We start from the raw sequence: 15,497 nt of genomic DNA, 5'->3' as shown, positions 1-15,497 counted from the left end.
CAAAGCCCTTCATTTTTCATCATCCTTCGTTGATCTCCAATTTCCATGCCGTACCACGTTACGTGTGGGGAAAAAACACTTCGTCCGGTACAGGCGAAGAGTGGCGAAGGAAGGGAACAGAGCTTCCAATTTTCACCGTCTGCCCATTATTTTGCTCATCGTTTTTACCCAACGAGCGCACGGGGCCATCGGGTTTGATATTCGATTTTCGGTTCCGATACTGGTGCTGCGTTTCTCCAGCCGACTCGCTCGGCTCCGTGAGCATAAGGCAGCAAGAGTGAAAACTTTTGATCCTTTCCAAGATAAGGCAGTGGGAAGTGGCGTGAGGAATCACATTCTTCTTGTCCGTGTATTTTTTTTTTTGTTCTGTTATTTCTTTCTCCTTTTGCTTTCCAGCGCTCTGTTCCATATTTTGGGTTTTTTGGCGTATAATTTTTGCACAAAAATCGATTACGGAGCAGGATTGGAACGGTTTCGTCACTGGCTCGTCAGCCCATTTTAACTGGAGCATATTTTCTCATTTCCATACCTTTTTTTTGTTGCAGGACTACGGAACGCTGCTGTGCTGGGGACGGAACGAAATTGGCGCCCAAACGGAACCCTGTTTGTTCAATCTCATACCGGCAGGTGAGTTTTCTTCGTGTAAAGCTGGGGCATCGGTTTGATGATGAATCGCATGATTGAGTTTGTTTTTTTTTGTCTGCACTGCTTTGATCGTTTTCTTCCTATATTCAGTTACTTTATCTGTATCAAGTATTCTCAATATACTTCAATAAATAAATGTACAAATAGTGATTCTTCTATGATTCCTATTATATTAAATTTTTATTTTTAATAAGTAAAAATACGATTACCCAAAGCAAATCGCCAAATCTTTCAACTGTATAAATTTTTAAGAATATCAAACAACGAACAGCAAATACACTTAGCCACGCTGTAACCTATAGAGCGCATGCAGTAAACTGTCACTTTGCCGCTGCCAATTTGCAGCGCTTTGCCATTCATAACATTTTAGCTTGTTTTTTTTTTGTCTCCCTCCAACAACACCATTATTAATTTCAATTTTCTTACCACACCCACCGGCCCACGCACAGGAAAACCGGACCCACTGTCGAACTGCACGATACTGAATCAGACGTTTGACATGCTGCAGATTGAGTGCCTGGAGGGCTACGACGGTGGGCTGCCGCAGGTCTTCCAGATCGAGCTGTACGTGATCGGAAGCCGGCAGCAAATGACTTCGATTAAATCAACGTGAGTACCAAATGGCGAAATGGCAAAATAGCAGCGAGGTTGCGAGATTGAGCGCTTAAAGTAACAATAAGGGCACGTTCCCCCCTCTAGACATCAAAACCAACCAAGGCATACTGGCACCGGGCCGCGCCTGCTCGTCGCCATGCTAAATGGCACACTTTGCGGCACAGCTTTGCATTCCATTCAATATTCCCCCCACGGAGGATCACCATTAGTTCGTGCTCTTGCTTTCTCTGTCTCGTTCCCTCGATTTTCTCGTCGAAATTGGGAAATGATGACTTACCACAGCTGCAACCAGCGTTCAATTGCTTACTATTTTCGATGGCAATCGGGTTGCGCAAAATGGCAGTGCTTGCGATATTCCCTCCTTTCAGCCTCCGCGAACGTTTTCCGATTGTGATTTGTAGGGTTGTGGAGTGAACCAATTAAAATTAATTGATGCCACTGGAAAAGTGGGGGCAACGAGGGGGGGTCTAGCGGGCGCAAGCATCGCGAAGCGAAAATCCGAGACGAAGCACAGTCCAGAAACTCCTAGGGAGAGCCGTGCAGCTGGCTACAACAGTGAGGCAATTAAAATTTATTAGCATCGATTTGGGATTAGCATTACTTTGCGCGCTGGCAGTGAGTAAGCGATACGGGGACCGCGATACGGGTGCAGCGCGTTAAGTTGATTGTATATGGATTTTTTTTGTATATTAATGATCCAGCGTAATGCCTTACGACAGCTTTCGGCTCTGCAAGCGGTGGCGATAAATATCCTTTGGCCGTAACATTTTCAGCTGAGCCTTCAATAGCCTTGCGAATGTGCTAATGGTACGGTGCTCGTCTTGTGGGTGCTGTCTTGTATAACCCTTTATTGGATAGACGGAACGTCTACAGTACGGACAAACCGGTAACATCGTTTGCAAAACAGACGCAACACCGTAATGATTTAATTAATGTTCTTTTGCGATCTGGTTGCTCATTAATTTCCAGAAGTATGAAGAATGCGAAATTTTGATAGATTTCGGCATAAATGCTCTTTCATTGAATGATCATGGTAAAAGGCTAACAAACTAGACAGCTAATTTGATTATTTTTCAGAAGAGACGCACAGGCGTAACGCTAAGATCCAATTTTGATGCAAAAAGTACTTTGTTACGATGTACAAATAAGAGTAAAGCAACGGTAGTGAATTTATCTCTTAAAGTAAATAGGCTGTTCCATAAACGTTTTGTATGTTTGATAATTATGATTATTTTTATTCCAAATATTTCGGACTGAGTTCTATAATAGTAACATGGTATAACATGCGTATAACATGCCCAGCCCACCGGAACCGGCCGTACAGCTCAGCTAGCTCTTCGTAGTAGCTGCTCCTGCAAAAGGATTTCGTCAGATTTGGACACTGTCGATGTCTCTGAGGCTCATGCGAGAATTGGTACTATAAAAGTGAGATATAGTCTCAGTTTTCTCCATCGTGACTGGATATTTCGGATGTAAAATGCTTCCCTGGGATACATAAACTATGTTGAGTTGCATTAAAATTCACTCGCACCAATTCCAATACCTAAAAATTTTAGAATTTAAGTTCAAATTATCAAAAATAGTTTCTATATTTTCAACCAACTATATGTAGACCGGCTAACAGCTATTTTTAAATATAATAAAGCATCACATTGAGCTACAGTTCCACTTATCTCACTTCGCCGATCTGAAGGTAATGACAGAGCATTGGAAGAATGTTAGGGTGACTACGCCATGCACCAGATGCAACAAGAGGTCAAGAGGTCAATAATTGCATAAGTTCATGGATTGTCTGGGTTGTAGACCATCTATAAAGAGTTAATAATACTGGCGAAAACACCTCCAAGTCGTTGTCAAGTGCTTTTCTTTGCTCTATGTTAAGTCATCACAAGTCCGCAGAGTTCGATTTATGTTTTTTATTCTTATTCTTGAGCGAAGGTCACCAATAACTGTGTTCCAACAACTACGCTCAATAGCGCTTATCACAAGGTAACATTTTAGTTCTAATTGTTTACCGAGCTACTCTTCCGTTCTCGTGCAACTTTCCACTTTACGCTTCAGTTCACCAAAATTTCAAACTTGTACCCAAAACTCAGCCTAATTGAAAGCTTACTTTTTAATCGTTTTTCATCCGGCTGGCGCAAAATGTCTGTGTTTTAAGAACGTCCGCCCGGAGGCAAACGCCACCAGTGAAGGTAACGCCTTCACTGTACGCCTGCTACAGCGCGGCAGTGGAGCGGTGCGAATTTGGCGCTTCAAATTGGGAAGAATTTTAAAATTTAGTCTCCCTGCCACGACCTGCCGGACCAAGGAGTGCCAAGGAGTTAATTAAAAAGTTCCACATTTTCTGCGATGATGAAAATGTTGCGCGTCTCCTTCTTCTTCTGCTTGCATGCGCTCGGTTTGACTCTTGCACCTTTCCAACTCCCGCCGACGGGCGCGTAAGACGCGCAAATAAGCTTAGGAACCGAGCAAGATGTAAATAATTCTTACACAACATCCTAGCCCGATGCCACAGCGCTCCGGTGCGGAAAGCGCGTGCGGAACAACCACCGACGCGCGGCGAAGGAAATGCACGAAAGCTAATTAACATAGAACTTGGCCATTTCCGGTCCCTTTGCGATTCGCGTCCGCTGCAGACGCTAATGGATGCACGCATTTTCACCCACTCGATGCTAATTAGGGTCGAGGGAATGTCGGGTCGATTGCGGGAAAGGGCGAGAAGCGAAAGATGAACAACGGAAGTCAATAAAAACGGCGTAGCGAAAGGACGGACACACAGGTCGATGGGGGGCGCGAGGAAAAAAAGCGTTAAAAATTAACCCCAGTCCCGTCCGCTGCCTGGACAGCGGCAAATCGGCCGCCTAGTCGGGGCAGTACGATAAAGTTGTCCCACGCGACTCTTCTATCGGCGAGTGTTGTTTGTTCGCCAGGCGCTTGACACGCGAAGCGAGGTCATCGTCTCTTTTTTTTCTCTCTCCATCAATTTCACTGCCGCATTTCTTTAAACGTTTGCCGCGTTCATTGCGTCGCTTCGCGTGGCAGTGTGGGAAATTGACACGACCCATGAAATCGGTTTCCGGTGCAATTAGCCGGAACAATGACGAACGGTTCGGTTCGGTCGGATGATGCCGGGTCGCATCGAACCCGGCGGTAATTATCGGCACTGCAGCTGAAGCGCGCATTTCATTAAGTGAATTCTGCATCCGCAGTAGGCGGCCCGGTTTTTGATTGGCTCCGGGTGCTCGAGGCTGCTGACTTCGGTGATGAATAGGATCGGGTTGCTTTGGTGCTTGATGGTGCTTTTCATGCGAACCGGTGCCGCTGCAGTTGAAACTATGACGTCGAGGAGTGGAATAAACGGTTGGTATGCGTTTAATATCCACTTACAGCAAAATAGAGTTGAGTTCCATAAATATGCCAACAGTTTTGCTTGCAATACACGATAGAAAAAAAATAAAAAAATGTATACAAAATGATTTATGCCATGATTGAACATGGTTTCATTAAATGGGTTTATTTTATATTCGATTGGCTGTATCAACCAACAATGTGCAGATTTTTAACATACAGGTTTTTTAATTATGAAACAAAATGCAACAAAACCCTAAAATATGTGGGAGATGATCTGCTCAATTAAATGACTGACATCCTAATTATAACATATTTCATTGACCAGTCGATAATTAAGCCGAAAGAAAAGAAAATAACTATCTGATCGAATTCCATTATTGATTCCATTTCAAAAGCACCAAAAAAGGTCAAAACATATGTTGTACATGCATTATTATAGAATATAATATAATGTTGTATTATATTGATTGCTAATATTATTAATATTATAATAATAATATTATATTAATATATAATAATATTATATTACTAACATCGTGTCATTTTCCTTCTCATTCCCAATCCACGGCAGCTCGCCTGCGTTCGATCTGAAAGGCCTCGAGCCGGGCGTAGGGTACAACATCATACTCACTGCCAAAAATTCGAAAGGTTCGAGCGATCCCACCTATCTGCAGGCGTTCACGTTAAAGAATCCCGAAAAGCAAACCGGTAAGCAATGGCCCATTTGGGTCCACTTTTAAACATCGTCCCCACCTTACAGTACGGTCTCCGTTCCCCAGATTTGTCGCTCGTCTACCCGCCGGCACTGCTGCAGATCAAACCGTTCATCGGCACGCTGCTCGGGGTGGTCGCCGCCATCATCTCGATCGCCTCGATCATCGTGTGCGTGACGCGTCTCCGCGGGTCGGCTGGCCGGGATCGGGACTGCGGTAGCAACATGTCAACGAACGACGCGTCCGGCATTAGCCAATCGATCCCGGATGCTGATCTGGCCCGGGAACAGTGCAACGGTAGCATTGACAGCATCGAGAAGAACCCGGACATCATTCCCCAAGGTACGGGTACGGGCAAGATCCCCGAGTCGTACGTGGATTTTGTTTTGGTTTGGTTTTTTTGTTTTTTGCCATAAGTTTCAGTCTCTCTAATTTTGCAGCAAAACTACTGCACCTGCTGAAAGAAGACGAGAAAGCGTTCGAGTGGCTCAACAATGCGGCCCACCCACGGCTCTACGCTACGGCCGCAATGGCGGAACAGCAGAGCGGTGGATTGCTGCCACCGAGTGCAGCCGCAGCTACCTACGATACGCGTGCGTACTACGCCCTTGCCAGGGACGCCCAGCAGCAGCAGCAGCAGCAGCAACAGCAGCAGCAGCAACAGAGCTGCATGCAACAGAACGTCTACCCGGTGGCATCGTCCGATGGTCAGAGCTATATCCCGATGCACGGTACCATCATTTCGACGCCCATCGTCGGTGGATATGGAAGCGATGGTCACAAGGTAAGGTCTGCCCGGCCCCCTTCGGACCAAAAACGAGCTTGTCGGACATTGCAAAAAGGGGACTGCTTGAGTGTGAGTTTATTTATTTTCACTCCCCTCTTTTTTCCCCACTATTAACACCACTTGCAGCACGATTTGACCTATGCCGATCTTTCGATAAGTGGCGGTGGTGGTGGTGCTGGAGGAATGCCAAAGCTCAATCCCGGCCAGCCGCAGATGTACGTCAGTGCTACCCTCGGCCGTCCACGGCAGTCCGACATCAAGCGGTCCGAGCCAACGATCTACGCCCAGGTAAGTCTCCCGTGGGGCCCGAATCGGGGCAATTTGGGCAACGCTGGAATTGAGCCATTCGCATACCGCTGAGTGTGCCCGGTTAGGATGGGCCACCGTGGTGCGGTGCAGAAGCGGTTTGCATTGACTTTGGCACTTGTGATGAGACACCGACCAGCAATCAGCTCTTTGCGAAGCTAAGTGAAGGCTGGACGATGGAATTGATTTTGTGATTGTGAATGGAGGATGGGCTTGGTATTCGCCGAATTGGAGTCCAAATTTCATTGCTACCGATACAGCGGTACGCTGCGGGTGCTTTTTGTTCTCGGTACGCACTGGCGCCCAAATGTATGCAAATGTTCATACGTAGAGCGCATTTAACGGGGAAAACTTAGGTCGATTTCTACGGAAATATTGTTACTGAAATGTTACATTACCAGGTTTTCTAGAAAAATACAGTGCTTGTCAGATGCTTCCTCTTAATATAAATCTATTTCATTTTATTTCAACTCAGTTTTGATGTATTGTTTTAGCTTTTACATTGTTTTATGTAAAAGATTCCACGAAAATTTGCTCCAAATACTGTGCCCACCGCTGTTGGATCACAGCGCCATCCAATGGGAACGAACTTTTTATCCCTCTAGGCACACACAACGGACACGATCATTAGCGTAACAACGCCCAAACCCAATAGCATGCCAGTGCCGGAGTGCGCCTTTACATTAGGCCACCGTTCGCTCAATCGTTTCACATCTGATTGGACAAATTTCTCATTAGCGAGCAAACAATGCCATCCCCGGCGGAACCGCCGCACCGTCGCTTTCGTCGAACGTCCAGCCGCTTGACTGCAGCCAAGCCTGGGACTGGGTCCCACTCGAACACGGCGGCAACGTCTCGGGGGAGTTGCACGCGCTAAAGCCCTGCAAAAGCCATGTTGACCGGAAGAATAGCTTGCAAATTCAAATCATGACTTTGACCGCTTTCCCACGCCCTTTCGCAACTTCCTCACGCAGTCCCGTCTTACCTTCCCGGACATTCCTTTGCCATCAAGAGAAGACCGAAACGATGACGGGAAACGATGACGTCAGTGGTGAGTAAGGGTGGTAAGCGTATGGGAGGTCCCCGTGGGACAGACGGGGACAGTTTTCGGGGTTCGGACCGCCCGCAGCACGGTACGCAATGCACAGTGTGCCCCACCTTCCAGGGAGAACGATGGCCGAAAATGTTGGCCTCATACTTTGCATAGCTTACGCCGGCGGGTTGCACACGATCCCGCTGGTATTTGTGCGTTCCGGGTTCGCGTGCTAGCAGGCCCGCTAGCGGATGCTGCCCGAGCATAAATTCATTGCATCCCAGGCACATTATTATTTCGTCCCGACCGTCCCAGCACCAAACGGGTGGCTTCCGTGGTACTTTGTTGCTGTTCACCATTCACGCGGAAACACGGTCGGTGCCCTGCTGCGACCTTTGCGCTGACCCGTTTGGCCGAATTTCTGTCGGCTGGTTTTCATATTTTCCCCCCATCAGGGTCGGTGGCCAGGTGACACTCGACATTCCGGCCACTTCCGGCCACCGGCTGCGCTAGCGTGCGTTTGACTGCGAACCCGACTGCGTGGCTGCGTCCTTGCGCTTGCCATCGTGCATACTGTCGGTGGGTGCCAGTAGGTGGGTAAGCGAAAAGTTTTTAATGAAATATTTAAAATTTCATCAACAAATCCTTGCGCGAGCTTGCGTCGCGCGTACACAGTATCTGTGCGCGCTCTCGGCGTCATTGCTGTGTCAGGTAAGGTTGGGCTTGGGCAGCAATCTCACCAAACAATGGAGCTGGCGGAGATACTGAAAGGCTAGCAGCCCTGCACGCAAAGCAAAGCATATTAATGGCCAGAAAGTAGAAAGTTAGATGCATGGTGCCTGAAACGATCGCTAATTGCATATGCGATCGTAACTGCTGTTGTGGAAGTTTCACCCTTCGCTGTGGCCAAAATCCGATATGTTGACGAAAGGGACAGTTAGTTTAGTGCTAAGTGCTTCGTGCATCGAAAGCGAGCCCGGTTTAGCATGAGCAACTGAAGCGCGGCGTTCATAATTGGGTTAATAAACAAAAGTCAATTTTTGGGCTACCGTTCGGGGTCTGTTTTAAGTCAATGCTGATGAAAAGTCCAACCAATTAGTGCAGCAGTAGCATAAAAAAAGACTGTAATAATTCAATTTCACAATTATATGGTGGGAAACGTTGCTGTAAGCGGTCTGTTTCTACGCTACACTGAAGAAAATCGTTGATGATTTCATTGCCAAAATTCCACTCTGATGAAAGGTAGCGAAAATCCACAAGTCAATGTAATGAATAATTGCTCCTACTTAACGGGCAAATAATATCATCCCTTTACACATAATCAAAGATCAATGCTTTAACGCCACCTTTCAAAGCTACATTTCGCAGAAAAATCACCTGCAACCTTTTCCCATGCAAAACATTTAATTACACATTTATGATCCATTAGTTTGTGCATAATTTGGACCGGCAGATATTATGCCCATAAATCCCACCCCAATTTGGTAGCCACAATGCTGAAACAACGCACTTGCTTGCTGCACTAAATCCTTCAATGCTACCCGCTACCGCACCTACCGCTCCTCGCTACCCATCGGGTGTAAATGTTCATTTGCAAATCATTTACAACTGAACGAGCGATAAATCTAATCCTGGCGGCAAAACATCCCACCTGCCCTAACCCTTCCGTTCTGCATACAATTGCATGTGCGCTGGCCTGCAGTGCAAAATGTGGATTAGTGAGAAACTTGTATCCTACCTGGCACTAGGTGCCCGGCGGGAGGTGTAGGGTGGATAGCAAAAACTGCGGACGTAGTTAATCTTTTGCAAACGGGGTTCGCGAAACAGGGACACAGAGTTATGCTGCGAATGCAAATTACGCCAATCCCAGCGCAGGCTCGCGTGTGGCAGAGTGGAGGATTATGCATTACGGTTGCCGAATTGCAGCAATGCAATATTTATGGGGTGGCACACTGTTTCAAATATTCTGTGATCGGAAGGAAAAAAGGAGAACAAATTTACTTCTGAGCTCATGCATTCTGTTTTTAAACCAGCGGTGAATACAAACGGGAATGAACTGAATAGCTTAAATAAACATCTAATTCCATTTTCTCTCTCTCTCTCTCTCTCTCTCTCTCTCTCTCTCTCTCTCTCTCTCTCTCTCTCTCTTCCCATAACTATGTATTAAATTCAATGTCGATACCGTAATTCGCCCTCACCGCCACGCTCAAACAGATCGATTTGGCGCACCATCCCGGCGTACACTCGACCAACCTGGTCTACACGAATGCACCCCGCCACTCGATACCGATCTCCCATGCTACCGGGCTTCCGGTCAGTGGGGCGCACCTGCTGCAGCAGCAGCAGCAGCACACGGTGCCGGTGCAGTCACCACTTCAAAGGGCGCCCGATTCCGGCCAACCGTCACTGACGGAGCGCTACCCACCACCGCCCCTGTTCGGGGGTTCGCTTCCGGTGAGCGGCCAGCAGCACTGTACCAACGAACCGGTAAGTTAATTTTCCTCTTTGAATTCCCCCGTGGAAGCAGCGAAACATTCCAATTGGAATTTGATGCGTGGCGAACAAAGTAAACGATTTAAAGTGGAAATTGATCGGCTGCTGGTAGTCTGAATGTTGCTGTGGCCGGCACTGGAGCAGTGGAATGCAGTGAACGTGTTTTTTTTTTTTTTTGGTTGGTTTCCATTAAACTTTAGTTTATATTTTTAGTGAAATTTCCTTTCAAGTTTGACTTGTTTTTGTAATGATGAACAGTTTCTTTTGTTATTGACTATTTAGGAAGGGAGAGGCTAACGATTGAACTATTAAAAACCATGAGCTGGCACTATCCCCGACCTTCACGATTGTTAATTTTTTTTCAAACCGTTCCCCATTGATACCAGCGATCGTTTGTGGAATTGTCATAATGGACCATTACTAGCAGCTGCTTATGCAATATTAATTCTCCTTTGTAGTGCTACCAAACGCGGATGATAATGCGTCCATTTGCACGCTTCTGTCTCTCTCTCTCTCTCTCTCTCTCTCTCTCTCTCTCTCTCTCTCTCTTTGAGCTCAAAAATCCTAAAAAGCTATTTGTCATTTTTCAACACATTTAGCAAATCATGAAACACACCAAACCAATCAACCCCAAATCCGAAACCCCATTAGAGAGTGATAAATTGGAACCACCGCATCTTATCTCGGCCAGCGAAGCAAAGCCAAAATGGGAAATGTATCTGAAACTACTTTTTAAAGTAATGGGTGATACTGATTAAAATCGAATTCCAAAAAAACCCCGAGCGGTAGAATTGGGATGCTTCGTCCTGTGTGAATTTCTTCCAACCTCAGCTCCAATTCCTCGGCTGCTTTGGGTTGGCCGATAATTCAGCGAGACTCTTGTTTTCATTCCCCTAATGGACATCACCGAGCGAATCCGGCTTATCGGGTCGATTACGAGCTGGCAGAAGGAACCGTGACATGGAAAAGGGACCCTTTTCCAGCCCCTGTAAACGTATCGCTCGGCTTGGATAAAAATGAGCTCATTCGCCCGATAATGAACGAAGGTCTTGATTTGTGCGCTGTGCGCAGGAGGGCATGTTTCGGGCGTGATGGGCGTCCCTCCGGTCAACTCCTTCCCCCTTGATCCCGCTTGCCAGTGTGACCCGACAGTCGACTGTTGCTTTAAATTGATTGATCTACGGACTTTGGCTTTTCCATTTCACCTTCGGCATTCCGCATTCCGTTCGGTGGGCGCCTCTAACAGCCAGCGAGTAAGAGAGGGAGAGAAAGAGAGAGAGAGAGATGAGACTGTTACTCAACCGGCAACTACTCCCGGCGTTCCGAGCCGTGAAACAGTGATGCCTCAAACGCCCGTCGGGTGTCACATCGGTTGATCTTCGGCAAAAAGGTTCGCCTTTGTGTCGACAGTTTCCACAAAAGCGCCCATTCCCAGCCTCCCATGTCGGAAAACCCACACCATTATCACAAATGGATATCTCGAACCGGTGCCAGTGAACGGGGTCACACATACACACACACAAACAACATCTCTCCAAAACCAAATGTCCCAACCAGTGGCAAACACAGGGCACTGTTAAGTGTTACCACAAAAAGCAGAAGTAAATTGACAATCATCGGCCAGCCCTGAACGGGAGGGCCGTAGAAAAGGGGGTGGAAAACGAATCGATTGCGGACGGATGGCGAATGATTTATATATATTCCTTTGTAGATGGTGTGTATTTGAGTGTGTGTGTGTGTGTGTGTGTGTGTGTGTGTGTGTGTGTGTGTGTGTGTGTGTGTGTGTGTGTGTCGCTGTGAATCGGTTTGTTTGCTTTTTATTTAAGCTGTCTTTCGATGATGGAAGAGTCCTTTGGCTAATGGGATTTCCCTGGTGGGATGTGGGACGCTCTCCGATCGATCGAACTCCGAGGCGACATCGATGGAACCTAGACCAAGCGCGATGGAACACGCTCCATTCAACTTCCCTCACAAAACAGAAAGGCTCCCATGCCATTCCAGTGTGTGTGTGTGTGAGTGCGTGTTTTTTTCGGCTCTTAATTGAACCTTTTTTGAAGCTGGCCCGCCAGGACTCAGTTTTTCAGTGCACGCGCGCGTTGTTTGCTTGCCGCTAGTACGTCATTTACTACAGACCTGCGAGGCTATTAGCCGCTTTTACGTTGTTTTTGATAAGAAGCTTTGGAGTGCTGCAGTAATTGGAATCGAGTGGACAGTTTGATCTCATTACGTGTCGCCAGAAAGGAAGCTATAAATACAGCATTCACCGGCAAGAAGAAAATCCCATTATCAGTGTCATCCCGTCATCTTTTACAGTCATTTCCAGCGAAGCTGATGAGCGCTGAAACCTTGCTCAATATGGTTGATAGCTCGCGTGTTCTATTCAACTCCGTTTAGGATACAATTTTGAATGTTTAGACACCTTTAATCACTTACTTAAAATATGAAATGATATTTTAATTACTGCCGTTCATCATTTACTTTATTTATCTTTTGAAAATATTAGTTTTATTTTGGGGTTTCCTTCGCATTTTGTTTTCTTCCTCTCTTTAGTTATTTACCATTCCTCCACCACCACCGTCTCCGCCACCGCTGCCACCGCCGCCGCCACCCATTCCACCGCCCAAACCTACGGCGGCCGGCACATCCAAACCGTCGCTGAACATGGCACCGTACAGCCAGCGGCGTACTTTACAATCGTTTTTCGATGCCAGCCCACCGAACGTCACCGAACAAACCCGTCTGATCGCTTCCGAATAAAGATCCGCACTTCATCGCTGCCCACAAGCTGTTCTGCTCTTTATGATAAAAAACAAAACAAACCTTCACCTTTACCCACCCCATACAGCCCAGCTTACTTCAAACGGTTCCTGAGCTGCCACACAGCGCGATCGGCGGTGCGTCCAATGGTGGCAACCATCCGGCACAGGATCTACCCACCGGTGGGCTGCCCACGATCGGCGAGGGTCGATTGCTCAACCATGCGACCCGTTTCTGATAGGAAGTGAAGCAGCTCCACCAAACGACTGCCCTCTAGAGTGGTAAATCGATGTCCGTGCCCGCACACAAACACTTATGGATTCGTCTTCTCTTCGGTTGCCGGGAGCTGCAAACTGCCATCCTCGCTTAGGTCCCCGGAGTGGGATACATGTTTCCAATCCTTCCAATGTTTTGCTACACTTTTCTACTATCTAGTGAGAGAACTCGCAAGAGGCAGTTTATTTTACAGGATTAATTTTGTTTTATTGTTTAAAGCAGTCATCTAAGCCTAAAACAATTCCATCCTATTACAAGCCGGACAGAGGCAGAGCTGAAAAAACGAACGGAGGAAGAGTTTCCCTTTAGCATGAGCGGTAAAAGAAAAATTGACCCACACTGATGCAACTACAACTGATGCTCTGTACATATGAAACGTATTCCATGAAGGATTTCTGTTTTGACTAACCTAAGCCACACCTCTCTTTCTATGCTGTAAAAAAGGTGAAAAAAGTATAACAAAGCATTTAGCAGTGTTTCGCCAACACCAAACGCCAACAGGGTGGAAACAAACAAATTCAACGGTGTAACAAATGGTGTAACGTAACGTGTAGTTTAAATATCGCAGACTAATGTATCTGTTACAAGTTTCTGTTTGTCTATAATCATCAATTCTAAAAGCCAAACGGTAATCCCTTAAAACTTAAACTAAAATTGATATTAACAACAACAGCCAGAAATGGGCAAACGAAATGGGACAAAACACTTTAAAACACACACACACTCAATACTAAACGTAACCATAACCTTAACACACACACCACTATACGGTAAACTAAATACAAATCATCTTCTTCTAACTAAACCAGAATAAAGCGATGCAGGTTCGTGTAGTAAGGGGTGAAGCGAGCGAACGGTTGCTCAATGGTCAACCACAAGTTACTGGTACGATGGAAGTACTATGAGACAGACAGGCAAATACAAGCATAAGAAAGTATGTGAGTGAGCTAATGTAGTTAACGATACAGAAAAATCAAATTAGCTAAAACATTGAAACAATGGGATCGCGTGTCGGTGTGTGTGAGTGGGTGTGTGTGTGTCTGTTTGAATGCCGATTAAAGTAAAACGCGATGAAGCCCGGCATGGATGGAAATTAGTTTTTTTAGTAAAATTGAAAATGTCACTACAAAAACAAAAACAACGCATTCACCAACAAACACAAACAAAAGTACTTTCAAACGCTGGTACAACGGAGTGTCATGAGATCGGTGTACAATATTGTAATTACAGACATTTAATGCTATGTTATAGGCCATTATCTCTTATGCAGCAGATTGTGCAATGATTTGCTGGGAAGGACGTAAAACCAAAAAGTATTACAATAAAGCTCGAAGCTCGAAACGAACGAAAATAAGGGTTTGGGAGTGAGAGAACGATAGATAGAGAAAGAGACAAAAGGGACGGAGGAATGGCTGCAAGCGTAAAGCTGGTCGTACGATTTTAGCTAATTTTAGCACGAATGATTGAAACACTTACTGAGAATGAGTTGTTCCGCCCGGTATGCATGGATGAGCATAAGTTTTTTGCCTAGAATGATGTAGTTTAGCATGAATTTGGATTGTTCGAAGAGCGAGCCGTATGGTTGACCTTGTATTGTATAGTAGAAGCCACACTGTCACAGTGCGTGGGGTTTCATGAAGTGGTTCTGTTTGTACATTAGATTTGATTCATACCTAACTAACATACTTAAAATGCAAGAAACTCCGAATGAAAACAAACGATGCCAGTTTCTAACAAGCTAAGCAGAAGGTTAAAAGAAAGGACACTAACGAGAAGTAGTGAAAACCAAACGGATGTGAAACTGTGTACGTAAACCGAAGGTGTGAAGCTACATGGAAGCAGCTCCGTAGCGGTAATTGTTAAATAGCCAAGTAAGTGGGGCGCGACACAGCGACCGGGTGAATGTTCGGGTGCGCAATGGATCGTTTTGAAATAAATGAAAAAAGCAGGGATTATTTAACTTACCTTTTTGAATGGTTCCACTTTCTTTACTCACTGTTTGCATGCACCCACTGTGACACATCCGAATGAGTGAAAGAGTTTACGAGATCAAGCGTAATATTGTCAATACCTTTTCTGAGTAACATTTTTACAGAAATTTATTAATTTTTTTTTTTAATTTTTGGGTTTCGTCATTTACAATCCAAGATTCAATATCTAGACGATTGTTACGAAATTAAGCAATGTTGGATCGAAATGCAGGTTCATGCACCTACCCTGAATGGCAAATAAATTTCTCGTTCTGCTTCGACAGGAACCAATTAGAGGGTTTTAGCTGGCGCACGGTCGTTTTAAGATTGGTTTCCTTCATTTTCATACATTTCCATTTCGCCTCGTAAGCTTCAAAGGCAATCCGCCAACAACAGCTACAGTGGAATGTGCCCAACCCCTGTGCATGTAACGCGAGTACGATGAAATTAAAATAAAGAATGAAATCGGGCCAATACAGGGTCACCAAATGGTGCAGCAGCTGTACTAACCGTACTTGTGCAGCGAATCAACCGCGAAACGTGGAGTA

At 45.8% G+C, this 15,497-nt stretch overlaps 1 protein-coding gene across 5 annotated transcripts in view; it reads left to right on the top strand.

Moving 5' to 3' along the window:
* LOC121588972 (nephrin-like) overlaps nt 1-14,722 on the top strand; it is a 131,227-nt gene extending 116,505 nt beyond the window's left edge. For 4 of the 5 annotated variants that reach the window (XM_041907465.1, XM_041907463.1, XM_041907462.1 and 1 more), the window contains exons 12-19: nt 546-627; nt 1,095-1,254; nt 5,186-5,322; nt 5,394-5,669; nt 5,768-6,111; nt 6,241-6,402; nt 9,668-9,940; nt 12,792-14,722. In XM_041907465.1, the coding sequence (XP_041763399.1) occupies nt 546-627; nt 1,095-1,254; nt 5,186-5,322; nt 5,394-5,669; nt 5,768-6,111; nt 6,241-6,402; nt 9,668-9,940; nt 12,792-12,941 (1,584 nt within the window). In that variant the 3' untranslated portion in view covers nt 12,942-14,722. The remainder of the gene's footprint in view (nt 1-545; nt 628-1,094; nt 1,255-5,185; nt 5,323-5,393; nt 5,670-5,767; nt 6,112-6,240; nt 6,403-9,667; nt 9,941-12,791) is intronic. The other variant, XM_041907466.1, reaches the window with a different exon arrangement.
* The last annotated feature ends 775 nt before the right edge of the window (nt 14,723-15,497 follow it).

The sequence above is a fragment of the Anopheles merus genome, chromosome 2R (assembly GCF_017562075.2).
Source record: "Anopheles merus strain MAF chromosome 2R, AmerM5.1, whole genome shotgun sequence".
NCBI classification, from domain to species: domain Eukaryota; kingdom Metazoa; phylum Arthropoda; class Insecta; order Diptera; family Culicidae; genus Anopheles; species Anopheles merus.
Note: the sequence above shows the minus strand (reverse complement) of the source record. Positions and strands in the feature narration are given on the sequence as shown.